An 18,445-nucleotide genomic window follows, 5' to 3' on the forward strand; every position below is an offset into this window, starting at 1 on the left:
AATAATATTAAAATAACATTAAAATAGGTAAATATATTGACAGACCTTCACGAGGTTCCATAGTATAAACACCTAAATTCCTAAATTCCTAAAATTATCATGTAAATACATATATCAAATAATGTTAGAATTAATAATTTACTAATAAAAATACTAAAAACGTTCCTATTTATACTAGATTCATACTTGTACTTATATCTAATTACGAATATCGTAAGAACACTTATCAAGGCACGTATTGTTACATAAATACATATGAGTCGAGATACCGCGTCATGAAAGCTCCAAACTGTGGGAAAATTACAATAAATTCATATAACTTGAGTCATCCAAACAGCCGTCAAAGTTAAACCACACAACTTTGGTCCTAATGAATGAAGACTTGCCCAACTAATTTGCCGGCGCGCCACACTGACAGCACTGCTTTAAACTATTAATTTTGTCATCAAACATACGTGGCCTACCAAATGTGATATGTACGAACATAATTTCGACGGCCTCGGCGGTCTAGCGGTTTAGCACACCGCCTTACATCCGATGCTCGCGGGTTCGATTCTTCGACGATACAAACATTTGTATTGTACGATTGTTTGTAACGAAATACAGAGATATTTTTTGTATGTATTTACTTAAAAATGTATCTATGTATATTATATCACTTATCTCTAGTGCTTCTAACACTCTATAAATATATAAGCTCTGCTTAGCGTGGGACTAGATGGCGCTGTGTGAATTGTTCAGAGTTATTATTATTAAAATCAAGGCTAGAACTAATATCGGAATATGATGCTGATATGTTTATTATCGGAGAGTTTGAATTAACTATCTAAAAATCCAAGAATAAACTTATTTTAATACCAGCGAATTCATGACCCGTTGAAGCAATTTTTATTTGCTCAATCGCTAGTTCAAATAATGCATATTATATATACAATAGTTGACAACCCTCAATCCAGCGTTGATACAATCACTGAATCACTACAACTTTATGTAAATACAATAAAGTCCAAGAAACTCCGACAGTCGATAGTCGGCTAGTCAAAAATAGCCAACGTCACAGTTTAGAGTGAATCTATACACCTTTGAGTTTCCCAAGGAAAATGCCCCCGCCGGACAGTTACAAGGCACCGAGATATGATACTTTATTCCTCAATAGTGGCAATACATGTGGGGTGTTTATCATAATACCAACGATTACCACTTTTCATTTGGTAGTCCACTGCATTTTGATCATTCTAATTACCTACTTAAAAAAACGTTCTCAGTTCTCAAGAACATGTGGCGTCGTTATAATCAGTACCTAATCAGTAGTGTTATCATTAAAAATTTTATAGGAAATGGGAAATAACAAAACCAAACCGCTATATATTATTCTCTTGTTATTTATAAATAATTTCTACCACCAACTGCACCTACAACATAAATTGAATCATGCAATAAAAACAGAAATATCGCGTTATTGTAGGACAGAATAAAGTCATGTCACGCTCAGCTTATGGGATCGCATAACTTCGCACTAATGAATAAGGAGTTCACACTTCACCCTAGAGCTCTTTGCGACTAATGAAATTTCTGTACCAGACATCCTCCTGAAAAATGAGATAACACTTTCAGATATTTTTAAAGACACAGATTCGAAATCTGAAATCTTAATTTTATATCTGTAAGAATTATTGTTAAACTATTTTTATATTATATGTTTTAAGTAGGTATTTCTTTCTTATAGTACCTATAATATTTGCTGTGTCTATTGTGCTCAAATGTTGGGGTTGTGTTGGGGTCTGTTGTTTATCCATAATGATTTCCGAGAAGAAACGTATAGGACCTACATATTAATATATGTAGTTATAATTTTGTTAATTCTGTTTTGTTTTGTTGTTGTAGTAATCTACAAAAGAAGGTTACATATAGTGGTAGTATTACATATATACTCTTTACATCTTAAATCTAGTTATAACCACTTGAATAACTTAGATGCCAAATGTTCTAAGTTGTCACGCAATTCTATCGTACATCCCTATCATTTAATCTAACACGCTTAACAATAGTTTTCAGATTTAATATTCGGAAAAATCGGTCCAATTTCCAATGAGAAATAAGAAATGGGCCTTAAATTTGCATGCAACGCGTCGATGGTAAATTATCGGGCTGTTTGGCGAACGGCCAGCCGACATTTACCAGCCGTATTAAGGACACAAGTGCTCTGTGACTAAAGAGCCCGCGCGTGACTCTAATCTGAATTTTGTTACGGTGATAAATCTATAAATTTGGGTATTTAGAGCTAACATGCAAACCAGATTGATTATTGGTTACGAACAACCAGAGACGGTTCTTGTATGCGAATAGCACAGTGCGTGTGTCCATAAAAATTAAGTATATCATTTGCCATTTTAGATAACAAATGAGAAAGTTTGATTTTATCATAATTTCTATAGTTCTAACAACATTTTGGAATAATTTGGACATGGAAGAAGTTCTCGATTCATATGTATTATTGGTAGGTTTGACAAAATTGGACGGAATGTCATTCATTATATGATAAATAAAGATTAACATTCCGATCAATTTTTTGGACTGAAGTTGGAATCGATAACATTTCGGTATGTTTTATGATCCAAAATCATGCTTATTTGTGAAATAAAATATACTTGTTATGGCGGCAACTGAAGCTCTATTTATTTTTCAAGTTATAACTTACAAACACATACCAATATACAACTTGTACATTGCGAAAGCGAAGCTAAGTATGTAACCAGATACTTACAGAAAACTAAATATATTTTGATATAACCAAATAAGTAGTTATTTACGTATAATTTTGTCTCAAATAACAACAGAAATAATATAATATTTCAATTACTTTCTCTCTGTCTGTTGTTTATTTAGTGAAATCATAATAAAACAAAAATGTCTTTGATCTTTCATAGAGCACTTTCGTACTGTCTCGTCTTGTTAACGTTAACCTATTTAATTTATTCACTATTTTAATATATTATTAATCGCCTCACAATAAAGCTTTATGTACTACGCTAAATTGGGTCTAATTTGAAATATTTAACACAAAATAATTCAATACAATTAGGAGTCTACAGACCTTTATTAAAAAATATAACAGGCATGCCAACATCATTTATACAAATTTATTTAATTGTACGTATCTTGCTAACTTCAATAATGAAAAATAATTGATAACGTTTATGATAGTGTCGTTTTTCTTTTTTCTCTATTTCCGCTATCCATGTTCCGATTTGTTCTTCTGTTCACAATTAACCTACAATATTTTTTTTAGTTATTGCAAGATTAACCACGGTGTATTCTAGAAAAGACGGCATGAAGATTAATCTATGGTTACCATGTATATAGTAACCCAATCGCCCCCTCCCTCACTCTATAATCGAGTTGGCCCTATTCTCAATATCCCAGTATCACTAATATGCTGTTGGACTGAAGCCAGTTGACATTACTTATTCTGAGAAATGCCAGATTACGCGTTGGCCGCTACCTGTCGTTAAATTACCTTTACGTAACAAATGCATTAAGCCCGACTAATTTAGCAACAAAACGTACCACCCACTCCGCTATTGTAATCAGAACAGAGCGCTGTCTCCTTCGTATATCTACATTATGTCTTAATTAATCTGCATACTTGATTTTAGACATCAAACATTAGGTAAATGAAAATGAAAACAAGCCATAATATAATAATAACATACTTTTTTTTTATTTCTTATTATAATAATAGCGACTATTAGCGTTATCCTAGATATATTATCGACAACAGTCGACGTCACGTCATGGTTAACCCGACATTTAATTGATAAGTCTATCGTCTTCTCGGGTTAATATGATTTGTTATCGGTGTTTCCATTACAGGCGAGTCAGTTAGAGAAGTATAAATTCACTTATTTTTTATGTATATATTATAGTACTCACTAGCACTGGAGCTGGAGTTTTCTTTTCAATTGTAAATACACATAAGTATATTATAACTTAAATAATAATTCAACTAAGTTTACTTCTCAGAAACGATATGCATTAAAACAACATATTACTAATCTTCAACGTTACAAAAAATATATTAAATTCGGTTTTCCATGGGCTACTTGAGATGTGAATAAATTCAGAAAATTGATTTTTAAGTAAACAGGTTACATTAACCAAGTACTTATTGGAATTAATAAAAGGTATGTAGGTGGATAGAGACCATAAAACAGTAACACCTTACGAAATGAGCTAAACGCACGAGTGTTTGTTACTCTTTCATGCAAAAACTACTGAACGGATTTTGATTAAAGTTTTACAGTAATATGCAGCTTATGCATCAGATATATATTTTTTATTAAAATTTAACGCGGGTAAAACCGCGGGCACAGCTAGTACTACATATTTTATCGGTTTTCTTTAGAATTGGAACATTACGTACATATTTGGACTGCAACGTAATATGTCCATATAACATACATATAAAAATAGTGCCAAACAGTAGATCCATACCAAGTACATTACACTTGATATTTTTGCTAATTGTCGTTCCAGCCTGTTCGTATACGAGTTCGCTATCCCGCGTTAATTGTTACAACAGATGTTCGGATGCGCTACCCTAAAGAGATGCAATATCCACCTTGGACTAGTGCCAACTGTTGTAAAGGACCAGTTATCCGATAAGATTATTTTACCCAAACAAAACGTAAAAAAAGATATTTATGTAGGTATCTTCTTCTTTAGTTGTACACTCTTGACAGAGTGGTCGTTATCTAAAAAGATATTTATGTAAGTTTCATGATAGTGGTACCTATATATTAATTGTCCTCATTGGCGACAAAGCTCCTTGCAATGTCTCCATACTTTGGTTTTTAGCTGTACGAGAACATTGTACAATGGATTGCTGGGTCGTTATACGTTATACATACAATACTTTTGAAATACTTATTACAACCAAAATTGAAACGATACAAAGTTACCATCGAGTGTCCATCGAAATACCGATAAAAAATCCATCACGCGATTCTTCATTTTAAATTATAACATAAACAGCTTTTATTAATTATAAATTTTCATTACAATTTAATATACTTTTTCTAAACCAAAAGAAACAAGAATATATATATACATATTATACTAATGTTTATTATGATGATCTCAGTGGTCTAGCAGTGTAGCACACCGCTTTTCTTCTGATGGTTGTGGGTTCGATTCGTCATAGGATGCAAATATTTATGTATGGTTATTTATTACAATCTGTGTTTTTTTATCATGTTTTATTATTACTCCACAGTATTGCAACATCATATAACTACATTTACCAGAATATAATTGCTTTAGAATATCTCTCAACAAACTGAACCTTCACCAAAAAACCAAGTGAAATCTGAAATAATTTTCGAGCTTTTCAAACTAATTTGATCAGGCAGTCGCGCAGTTTGGATAAAGGTTTTGAAAATTAAATACGAGTTTCCATTTAGTTTCTTTTGGGAAAACTATTCAAATTCATTAATAGATACTACCACTAGCTTATGACACATTAAGCATGGTATTTACGACTAACTATTTTATAAGAATATAAAGTCGTTAAATATAAAGTCGTTGATTCACAATGAAATTCGCATGCATTCTTATATTACTTTTTGTTTATTTTACGCCTCTACAATTTATTTACTAACTAAAAATTTCTTAATAAACTACACTTTTCGATAAAAATCGAGACCTCTCAAGGGTTTATTTTTAAATAAATATCATCACATCTACAGGTACATTATTAGATAGATTTAAAAATTATATCGCTTTGTAATGTACATAAAAATGTACATTAGAAATATAAGCATAAATAATCTGTAAGTTATATTAAATTTATTTTACCATTATCTTCGAAATATATTTTATTTTTAAATTTATCTAATAATGTACAGACCTATGTTTCCCAAAAGAAACTAAATGGAAATAATGTATTATAACGACATGTATGATATCTACATTCTTACTGAAGAACGAAATCTTATCCTATCAGACTGTCCAACGGACAGGAAAATGACATTTTTGACGGTTACTGTACCAATCAACAGCGTAGGTAGTAGTAGCATTGAAAATGTATCAATCGTGTGAATTAATAATATTTGATAAAATTTCTAAATTTACGGTGCAATTTTTTATTTATTAACAAAACACACAGTTGGTAGGTATATTCATAATTTAGATTACATATAGTGTAAAAAAAACTTATATGTTCAACTATTTTCATTTTAAAATTGTTTTATTTCTAAGATCGTCGCCTTTACGTACTATTGATATGACTTCTGTTCAGAAAGTTCATTATTATATTAATATTTGCTTATCGAAATATCAGATATTCTTTACACATTTTATTAAATTCCTTCTAACAGTTATTCTTATAAATTAAACTACCATTTGTCCCAGACGTGTTTGTATTCAAACCTTCAAAAAATCTGTATCTCTTAGTGCTTTTAGTGCTTAGGACCTTACGACCTAAGCACATCGTGGCCTACGTTTAATTTTATGAACAAATTTCATTTATCCTATCTATTAAATAAATCTTAACATTATAAGAGTGTTTTAAAGTCATTTTAGTGTTTACAATAAGCGCTTAAATGTATAAATTGATAGTAGATAAATAAATAATATTTGAACATATTTATCTCTAAATAATATACCTACAATACTTACATAGGTCCTTAATATCATGAATGATAAATGAACGCACCTAATACTCATATAACCTTCCTGAGATCCTAAACAATGTTGGAATATCTTCAATCTATCAAACAAACGTTCTATACGGCTCCTCAATACTCGTTGATCCATTTGGAAACCTCCTGGGACCGTATACTTTGTTTTAAATTAATGACATCCATATCTCCTGATCCGAGGGAATAGTCCTTCGTATTTGTCATATAGATTACGTACTTTTTCTGTTTCCAACATCAAATTTATTTGATTTTCTTTTATCTTGTCGTCATTCAGAAAATAGGCTTATTTATTTACTGGTACCAATATTATAATTTTAATATACCTATATTATAAGTATGAGTTGAGATGTACAGAAAAACTAGTAATATGCAATTTAAATGCTGAAATAAATTAAAACTTTAATTATACAAAAATGACAAGCAGATCTTCAACTTATTTACACAATCACTTATTTAACCATATGAGTTTCACTATTTTAAACAACTATTTTCTGTTCAATGTAAAACGAACCATATTGGAAGAAAATTCGACCGATTAAAGAATAAATTCGCTTAATCGGGGAGCCTGATGTCATGGTGAAATTTATTCTCAGTGATAGGGGAGGTTAACGAGCTGTAGGTGTTCCCCGTTAAACCTTCCATAAACTGCGCTAATGTGACGTCAGATTGCATAAGTATAGACCCGTGAATAGCGTAAAATGAATAAGTCCTTTGCAAACACGCCGGTCAAGAGCGACTTAGACTCTCTCTTCACTGATATTCTACTTTACTCCCTAAAATAAAAAAGTAAGTATCTGTACATACATAAATAGTCAGTCTATTGATGTGACAATTTGTTCAGATATTTTAATGTTGTTTAAGTGCTGAGTAACATTTAAATAAATTATTTATTTAAGCTAATTAATTAATTATAAATGTTAAAGTTATTTACTCACTAGTACAAATTTTAACCATAAACCAATAATCCTGGACATTTCACACAATGTCATCTAGTCGCAACCTAAGTAAAACTTGTGTTATGAGTACTAAACAACTGATGGAAATACTTAATCACTTTTTTTATGTGGTTAACATACATAAAAACACCATGTTCCATACACACTATAATACACTTGAATATAAATCTTTACATCGTGCGATGAATCAAACCCGCGACCATCCGAAGGAGGCGGTGTGCTAAAGCAATAGACCAACAGGAATGTCATAACATAGATGGTCTATAATATGATTTAAAATTGCTTTGTGCTTATTTAGATTAACTATAAAATATATTTTAATTATCTGTTTACTTTGCGATCACAACCATTATTATATACCATATACCATATTCTATACTATATACCATATTCTCGTCCATAATCCCATGTAGTATTCAAATAATAGTAGTCGAGGTAAATTAATTTATGATGCATAAGGATACATTTACTACGTCTTCTCATTTGATTTATGAGCAGTAATCAATTATTTGTGTGTACTCTAAACTAATCTGTATATACGCAAATTAATTTAAAATAATGACAATATCAATATATTAATATATTTCACTTACAAAACAAATCAATTGTTAAGGAATGATTTTTGCATATTTTTAACTTTACATAACTTAAAACACACATTCCTTTCGGAATTATCCTAGACATGATTATATCGTATGTAACTGCTACTGTTGTATTTCTGTATCTCTTGCCAAAAACTCGTCTACCGAAAACCACCAGAATCTATTCATACTAATTGATCGTATTACTCACTTTAGAGGTACATACTATGGACATTGTAATTTTAGAAAAGGAAATATAATTGATAGACTAGAAAAAAATAAAACGATATCTATCTCACTATGTTCACAATAATATCACCGGACAGTAGGGTAAGATGGAAGGGAGGTAAAAAATTATGGTGTGGAAAGGTACTGTATGAATAAATATTTATTTACTTCAACTTCAATGCACACAATACAAAATATACACCATGCGACATTTTCTACCAGTCAACCATAGGTAGTGCATAGAATAATTGTTAGCAGTTAGCAAATGCAACAAAATATAAACACAACGAAAAATAATATAAGAGAGAAAATATACAATAATATATAACATAAATTATTGTATATCTATAAATAAACTTAAATATATACCAAATAGTCACAGAACTAAACAACTGAAAGTAAGAACTTTTGATTTGATTTGATGTATTGTAATTAGGTAGAGTATATGACATTCATGAATTTTCGATAACAAATTAGGGTTTGCTATTTCCAATAACATAAAAAAGCACATAAAATTACAGTCCAGAGAATGTGTAAGTAACTTACGAGTAAATTTTATTACACATAAAATAAAATGAAGGGACAAGTACAAGTTAACTTGGTCTACGATCATCGAGCTGCTAATGGGCTTACGCACTTTCATTGTTATTGGAACTCTAAATCGTTACCCGTTAAAGAATATAGGTCTTCAGAAAGGAAACAAAAGTAAAAACCTTAAAAAATGTCATTCTCTTGACTTATTTTATTACAACGTCAATTTTAGACAATAGTCGGTTCCGTAGCAATTCTTCGCAGCTGAAATTGTTTCAAATAATTTAATTTAAAAAAGAGAAATGCTGTAAAAACTATATTCATTTTTTATAAATGAAAATATTTTTTTTTTAGTGTATTTGGTACATAATAATTGCAAAAACATGTATACTATGATAGGACTAAATAAAACTAGAGATCTAGTAGTCAAGGGTACTATATATATATATTTATATAATCAATTATAATATACAATGGTATTTCATTGTTCTCATATTAACATGTTCAATTTGTTGTCATACTCAGTTACACCATCTTTTCATTAATATCAAGCTATAATTTCAACAAGTACTTAGGTACTGTTCGTAACAATATATGGTAAAACCAATAAATCTGAAAACCAGATTTTACAGTAACTTAATGTACACCTAAAGAGCAAGTTACCTGAACAGTACAGTATTGTTCACTCAAAGCATATTGATTTAGGAGTAAAGTAACACTCTATCTTGAACGGGAGTTCCAATGAGCCGAAGTTGGCAATCTATTGCGAAACTTTAACGTAAAATTACATCTTTACCGCTGATATTAAATTTCTGTTGTCTTTGGTAATTTATGTCGGCCTCTTGGGACCTTATTACTCTGCAACATACTGATTCGTCTATTGACTATTGGTTATTAATGAAACGATTTAGCGTCTGCGAGGAGAAATCAAAGTATAGGAATTCTTGTTAGTGATTTGTCGAGCTTAGGCAAGTATATTAAAAATATATTACACCTGGGAATAGTCCCAGCCACTAGCAAGCGTAATCATAAATATTTTCATCGATGCAGCTGGGTTCAATCTAGGTAGGTAAATTTTGATATTGATTTCATTACGAATCTGTAGGTAACATATAAAGTAGTTTTTTTAACAAGTTTCTGCATAGTTCTGCTACATATTCTTTTGTAAATTACAAACCTCTTATACATTTTTCAGATCATGTATTATTTTTAATTTATTAAGATAATTTAATTTGAAAAGAACTACTTTTAATTTAAATAATATAATTAACTATGTACAAAACAAATTACAGCAGCTATTTGACGAAATCCTAAGATACTTAATTAATTATATTTTTATATTGACTAGGAAGGACAGTTTGAAATCCATTATACATTAAATGGAGATTAGATTCATCAAGAAGTAGGTGATAGCGCCATCGGCAGGTGCCTCGAAACTTTCTTAATAAAAACGAAATTGAATCTTCAAAAATTAATTCGCTTCTGTTTTTTATTTCTAAAAGAGATTAGACTGTAATGCTAAGACGATATTAAGATGTATTACGGATATAATTGAAATTATATAAACAAATAACATTAAAGTCGTAAAACATTGTGATTGGCATATTATTATGCCTGTAGTGCCTTATGCATGTATCTGTGAAATATTTTATTTAATATGAATAATACCATTGTATTATAAATTATTGTAGGTTTTATATACCAAGATTTATTTAATATATTATATATGGATTGGATATATATTTACGACTTAAGTATATACTAGCTGTGCGGATTCACCCGAGAGAAATTTATACCCTATGTATTTTTCTGGTGTAAAAGTTGTATTATTGCAAAGTTTCATTAAAATTGTTCCAGTAGTTTTTTGCGTAAATGAGTAACAAACATGCATCCATACATCTATACACTACTCACAAACTTCCGCGTTTATAATATTATTAAAATAGTAAGTAAATATATTTTGAATAGATATTTTGTGTATACGCATAATTTTAAAATTATTACCTTTAAAACTATTTACAAACCCCAATAAACTTACAAATTATATCAAAACAAAACTCCTATGGAGACAATATAACCGTATCATTCATCTGTTTATCCGCCCCTTTGATAAAATACTGCAAAAATAGAATAAGTCATTCTTGCAACCTAAAAATAAACATTTAAGTTATCAGAAAATAATATACTTACAAATAAATAAAAATTCAAAGTTTTAATGTTAATGCTAAATGTTATTGTTATATTTTATTGTACATACATATACTTCCATAGTTCCGTACAAATAAAATTTAAATCTTGTACGAGCTACACATAGAAACTTTTTTACGTGTTGTATAGAATATTAAATTAATAAACATATATAACGGACAGCCGTTAATATCCGTTACAGAAAATAGCTGCTGGCAATTCAATAAAATACCTATATAAATCCTACAATGTTTTTTTTGACTCGCGAATAATTATTCATGTTTATAAAATTAAAAAAGTATTCTCACCGAGACAAAAGTTTCATATGACAAATCTTGTATGCCAAACGCCTTGAGTATTAAAGGCTTCTGTGCCTGCGCGCAGCTTATTAACACGAGCCGTCGGATATCACGACTGGAGTCTTCTAACTTGCAAAGGTGCCATCCGCAGTAGAAAATTGAATTCGATAATAATGATGCCTGTGCAGATAGATGGATAAGTCGTTTATTCCTTTCTTACATATGAAGTATTATATAAATAAATTATTATTATAAATACATGCAGTGTATGTGTATGAGAGATATTTTCAAGATTAACTATTTCAAACTGAAATGGTTATGTCCTATTTTCGTCGTTATGATTTGACTAAAATTATGAACAAACAAACGGTTATTCGAATAACAACTGATTTAAAAATCAAATATGTATTGCAATTGCTTAATAACAAAGTTTAATAATGGATTTATCGTTTCAATTAAATTTTAATAACTTTGGCAATAAACTATAGAAATAAAGAGGAAACTAATGGAAATAAATTATTTGACTCAGATTGCGGGACATAATCCAAGTCAAATAAAATTTAACTCATATAAACATAACTCCCAGCAGTACCCTACCAACTAAAGTCACCGTGAAGCCAAAACCAGCACCAAATCTGATTGTTTCTTCCATCTTCGCAGTACATATAAGACACGGGTTTCTTACGTCTTCGGACTACTTCTTAAATTTCCTTTGTTTATACTTAAGATTACTTAATTATTCTTAAGATGTAGTTAGTAATATATATTTTATTACTACTAAACCTATCAATCTTCACATTCCTCATAAGAATTAAAATAAACGAGATTTATAAATATTTTACAGAGTATCAAATTATTAACCTGATAAGTTACTTCCCCAGCATTCCAAAGATTAAGCGCCAGTAACAAAAACAAAGATCCGACGAAAGTATAGGTCATAAAAGCATTTATTAAATCCATGTGAGGTGATAGCTGAAAAAATCGAGAAATCAAATATTAAAGAAATTTATAATAAAATTAATAATTCCGTAAACAATTAGCTACTACAAGCAAGGCCAGTAAAAATACCTTCTATGCAATATCACAGATAACATTTTATTCGGTAATATTAAGATAAAATTAGATATGAAGATATGTTACAGTTCCAATTAATGTAATTGATGTCTAATTTAATTTATTATATAACAATGATGAACAATTTAATTTATTTTCAGGCTGAAAACTGTATACACAGACATAAATCGAGTATATGTACTTACAGTATTGAATGTATGAAATAGGAATGCAGTATGCAACATTTAACACTTTTACCATTCACTCGCATAACTAGCATAAAGCTATAACATACCATATGGTAAACGATTACCATAACATATGGACGCCTGAAAAACCAGGGGTGTCACGCGTATATTGCAGACCCGTAAGAAACCTTAAAATACCGTTCTTGAAAATCCCCACGCATGTAGTCTCTAGAGAAAACCACGGCAAACCCCACCGATCGATCCATCTCATTGAAACGGGTTTGAAATTATGTTGGCGCAAGCCCAGGTTCGGATCCATGGCTGTGCCGTTCTTGATGATGTATTCGTCGGGCAAAAGTTGATCTTCAACCATTCGCCCTTCCGCGAGTTTGCAGTGCCCTCTGCGCTTGCTCCCATTTCGGAGGCGAAGCAGGTAGTAAGGTCATTAGAACAATAATAGCAGAGAAAAAAGCACTTTTAAATAACCTAAACATTCAAGGCTAGAAGTCAATACATGTGCAATAATAATTTAACCAGTTACTTACCGCTAAACGTAACAAAAGTAAAACCGCAACAGCAGAACTTTCGCAAACTTGGAGTGACATTATTATTCCGAAAACACGATTTATTTCGTCTGCAAAACTAGATAACAAAAGTAAATTTAAAATCAGTACCGACGTACACTACGACAATTTTTAGTTGTCTAGTCAGCTAGAAGTTTTATAGGCCAGGACTAATTTGACCGACGAGATAAATAAACCGACTCAGTGCTGTAATTTTATGAATTCTGTTATATTTTAATTATCGTTTTTTCCCAAGTACTACAAACTACTCAAATACTTGCTGCTATTAAATCTTTTAACATCCAGGCATCCAATAGACTGATACACCACAAGCAAGCGATGTCGCTGGCAAATGGCCACTTTTGGTATTTGCAACTTTTTGATCACTGCATCGCTTGCAAAATTGGAGTATTTTCAGTTCTGCAATGCTTCGATAGCTTCATCTCTTTTTCTTGAATGTTCACGTATATATACTATTACGCTAACGATTCTATCAAATTCTGATATAGTCATTTTCACATTATAAATCTGGATGGCGACCGTTGGGATCGCTATTACTTGGATATTAAAAGTCAACATTTCAATAGAGAGGCCATACATACATGTACTTCTTCTACGCGTGGATTTGTAATTTAGTGGTCCTAAATGCTGGACCGATTTGGATAAAATTTTGTGTGCGCATCTGACTGGAAAAGCAGCGCCACTTATATGATATATATGTATCGTTAAAGAACATTATTTACAGTTAGCTTTCAATGTTGGTTTACTCCATTTTGTCTAAAAACAGAGTGCTTTGTGATACTAAAGTATACCACTAATAACGTCATCTATCAATATTATAGACAGGACTCTTTTAACATATGTGGTAGGTATTTCAAGTTTTACTTACTATAACAGTTTTTGGTGTATTAATATTCCCTCTAAGCAACCAGCTTTTAGCTTCTTTACCGCCATTTTTTTATCCATTGTCAATATATCATGGTCAAATTCCTCTCTTATTCGTTCGTAGTGATGACACAGTGTGATAAATTTATATGCCATAATGATCAGATGGGTGATAGGCAGACAGTCAGCAGACATCATCGGTAACATCATATACAACCAAGTAATATAGAAAAATACGCGGAAAAATGATGCAACGCTTGTATTATCTTCATAATAAGGTAAGTAAGTGACAACAGTGTAAAATGGCGCACCTAGAAACAAATATTTTCATTTATACATATATTAAGAATTGGATCATCTTCATTTTTACACTAACACTATTTTAGAATATGAAACATATAAAACGACAAATTAGGTTCGTCTCAATGAATGAATATGGATGATGAGAACTTTATATTTACTTTATTATAATATCGAAATTCAAGCACTACTAGACCTAAATTATCTGACGATTAAGTATAATATTTTACTTAACCAACTCCTACCCACCGCCAAAATAATATACCTAGGTACTAAAATCACGTTCTTATCAGCGCAGTATATATATGCCAATGTCACATTGTTCTTATGATTATGAAATTGACTTAAACGTGCCATTATATATTTATTGCTAATACTAATAAGCCAAATTGACCCAACATTTTCATTGAGTTTTGCCTCTTCAAACCCTCTTTCTGAAAGACTACTTAATAGAAAATCTACACAATGTAAAGGTTTGTTTGATGTAAAGAAACAACTTTATTAGATTATTTTACCTAACTGCATTACAAGCTATAATTAAATATATAATTATAATAATAATAATGATTTAAATGAATTGCTTCTTGAAACACATTCCTATAGGTAGACTGCAAAATATATCAAGTTCATAAATTATTGGGAACCATTATGTAATAATATTTTCCCCGAAACAAAAAGGAATGTTATAGACATTATTGTTGTAGGGATATTTCTAAATTTTTATTTTGTTTATAAAATGTATTTTTAATGAATGTGTTTTTCTTACTGCTTACCTTCTACAAGCACTCTCCTTGCGCTCGCAACGCCGTACGCTGACAACGATAAATACACTGATATTACATATGACATAATTCCAATTTTTACTTTCAACTCCTGTCTTCTCATGTAATGTTTTTCTTCGAATTTCTTACCGACAGAGGCCATTTCAAAGTTTAATTTCCTTATAGATTTTTTATGATACAATAAAAGAGCCATTTTTGTTAGTACAATATTGTGTATAGCGAAAAACATGTTGGCCGAATTCTTTTCCACTTCTGGAAAGTTACCGAACAACGCTGCGAGATTTTCAAGAAAAATCATTGTAGTATAAATAGAAAAAGAGACTACAGTATACAACTTATACTGTATTGTTTCATTGTATTTATTTTTATACCAATAATTTCCAGTGCCAGCGAAATACATATATTTGCAAATATCCTTTAATAAATTTTTCGTATTGTAAAACATTTTGTTAATGAATTAAATAATAATAGAAATTCTTGAGAATAAATTTGATCGTAATGTCCTTACTATAGTAATATATCAAAGAAAATGAAGTATTCGAAACAAAAAACCGTACTTAATTAGACGTTTTCATAATACAGCTGTTAATTAGCCGTTGAACTTTTTACACGATAATAGAAAAAAATAGTAGACAATGAAATATTTAATGAGAGAACAATAGAAATGAATTTATATAGTTTATCTCATAATTACATTTTGATGGAGTGCCACGAGCTACACAGGTAAACTTGTTTTCATGTTATTAAGAGTATTAAATTAATAATCATATATAACGGACTGCCATTAATTTCCGTTACAGAAAATACAGAAAGTTTTGTATTCGTGACATATTGTTCGTGGTTAATTAATTAGGCAGTTAATTAATGTCAAGGGTGTTACATGTATACTCAATTAAGTCCCATATTCATATAAATGACGTTTTGATTGCTAGTCCGTAATAGAATTCTATGTGCCATATTTGTATAAATCAATCTAAATTTACCTTAATTCATTACAGTGACAGTGAGATAATTACAGTAGTGTTTTTATCTACTTATGTATTTTGACTACAACGCCATTTTGATAGAAATACATCAATTTTTAAACTCGTCTCTAGTACTCACACGGATTCCGGAGACTCTTCGCTCCTCCTTCAAATTCTATACCCTTCCGATCGATCATGATCATGGTTGACCAATTTAGACTTATCTATATTAACTTTCAAATTTTGTTGCAAAATGCTATACATATATGCTATTTAACTTACATGAAGTAAATATACATGCAAATAGATAAAAATAAATAAAATAAATTAGTTTTTTAGGATATAACTAAACCCGTTCCTTTGGATACATATGAATGCATTTATTAATAAAATTGTAACTGTATATGATACCAATACCTTTGGTTTACTTTTGATTTTTTTAATCAATTACATATCATTCACCCAAAAAAGAACAATGTAATCCATCGCAGCTCATCGAAGCAGCATATCCAAAACCGCAGCATTGCCTCTTTAAATAGTCATACTTACCTTCTGGGCAACATAGCCACCAGCTCCCGGATTATTATCTCGATGAGCAGCGCTGCTTCTGGAGGGTTCTGAGCTCCATGGGACGTCTCCACGGCAAATGGTGAAAACCAATACGACAATCCAAATTCGAATATTTACGCCTCATTAAAATTGCCGCCTCCATTGCTGCCGCTCTAAACTGAGGACTATCCAGACACATAACATCGTGCCAATTTCACATTTGTATTTATAAGTATAATTGTTTGTATCGGTCGAGTGTTTCCTAATGTATATTATGACTGTATTTATAAAGAAAATGTATACAAGTATTGGTACCAATTGTTCAATACCCATAACAAAGCACTGCTTATCTTAAGACTAGATGGCGCTGTGTGAATTATTCAGGGCTATTATTATATTGCCTTTATTATTATCCTATAGGGACTTTATTTATTGTTGTCGCTTGATTACTATGAATAGATAGCGATGTACAAATATCCATGCGAATGAAGTCGCGGCCACTTGTTCTTCAGAAAGTTTTCACTCACACCAGAACACGTTGTCAAACTGAAATTCATTTTCAAAAAGAAGAGCTTCTTGAAGTTTATTGGAATATATACGCGACGAGAAGGTAACCACCTGTAGCTATATTAGTATAGCTAATGTATAATTTTTGTGAAATCACTGTATTTGCAAACATTAATAGGTAAATTAATAGGTCAGCCACAAAACTATTCAAATTCAAACATAGCCTCCTTACGTTAAAAAACCACTATACGCGATATTAATACTAACAGAGTTTATTTCACATAACCTGGTGACTGTAATAGACTTGTCGCGTTCAGGGTGATAACCTGTTATTTAAGCATAGACAAAAAACAGGTAAATATTAAGCAATTAAAAACCGGCCGTAATGCTAAAAAATGTATGGAATCAAAAATGGGGACAGAAACCCACAAAAAAATTGTTTCAGAATTTGTTAAAAAAATGCGCAATTCTATTTTGTAGTACTTTTCGCCTTTTAACTACAGGTTAAAAGGCGAAAAGTACTTTAATTGAGAACCTACTCTTTGATAATAGAAATCTGACCTCAACAAACATCTACGAGTACATGAAAAAACCATTTTCCCATATTATGTGTATATACGTGATGTGTTAATTCCGTAAATTTCAGAATCTAAAGGCGCATTTACCTGTAAAGAGAAATAAAGAGGTAACAAGGAAAAACACTTAGAATCGGGCTACTATTTTATGCGACCTGATCACGTAGAAGAAAATCTGCCTGACCAATAATATACCTTTACCCTTTACCCAATTCGTATTCACCTGAAGTGTACACACATGGATAACAAAACTGTTGGAGAACCAATTGTAAACAGCTTTAACGCTTTTATGGGGATTAGTTCTAGAGCGTCCTAATTTACATGTCTATTAAGTTCCGGATTGGAAAGGCTTCATTAGAAAAGTTTTCAATATTATCACGAATGTTTTCTTCATGTCTCTTTGCTTTATAAATTATAAGTAATTACGATATATATACCAATATTTTTAGTCGCCCTTGAACATGTAAATTTTACTTTATCTGGGGTTTTATACACGAAGTACCTAAATTCTTACCTAACTTACAACAACTAACAAACACAAAAACTTTTAAAGTACAATAGTATATTTATAATAATATGAGTAGAATTACAAGAC

General features: G+C 30.7%; 1 protein-coding gene across 1 annotated transcript; it reads right to left on the bottom strand.

The window, feature by feature from the left end:
* Positions 1-11,091: 11,091 nt before the first annotated feature.
* On the bottom strand, positions 11,092-15,699 carry LOC131849657 (uncharacterized). Its single transcript, XM_059199771.1, has 6 exons — positions 15,246-15,699; positions 14,177-14,483; positions 13,270-13,366; positions 12,345-12,455; positions 11,493-11,663; positions 11,092-11,145 (listed from the first exon to the last, which is right to left on the bottom strand). Exons 1-6 carry the CDS (start codon positions 15,697-15,699, stop codon positions 11,092-11,094), a joined length of 1,194 nt encoding a protein of 397 aa, XP_059055754.1.
* Between the last annotated feature and the right edge of the window lie 2,746 nt (positions 15,700-18,445).

This window comes from Achroia grisella, unplaced genomic scaffold (genome assembly GCF_030625045.1).
Source record: "Achroia grisella isolate CSIRO2021 unplaced genomic scaffold, CSIRO_AGI_Agris_v1 utg1111, whole genome shotgun sequence".
NCBI classification, from domain to species: Eukaryota; Metazoa; Arthropoda; class Insecta; order Lepidoptera; family Pyralidae; genus Achroia; species Achroia grisella.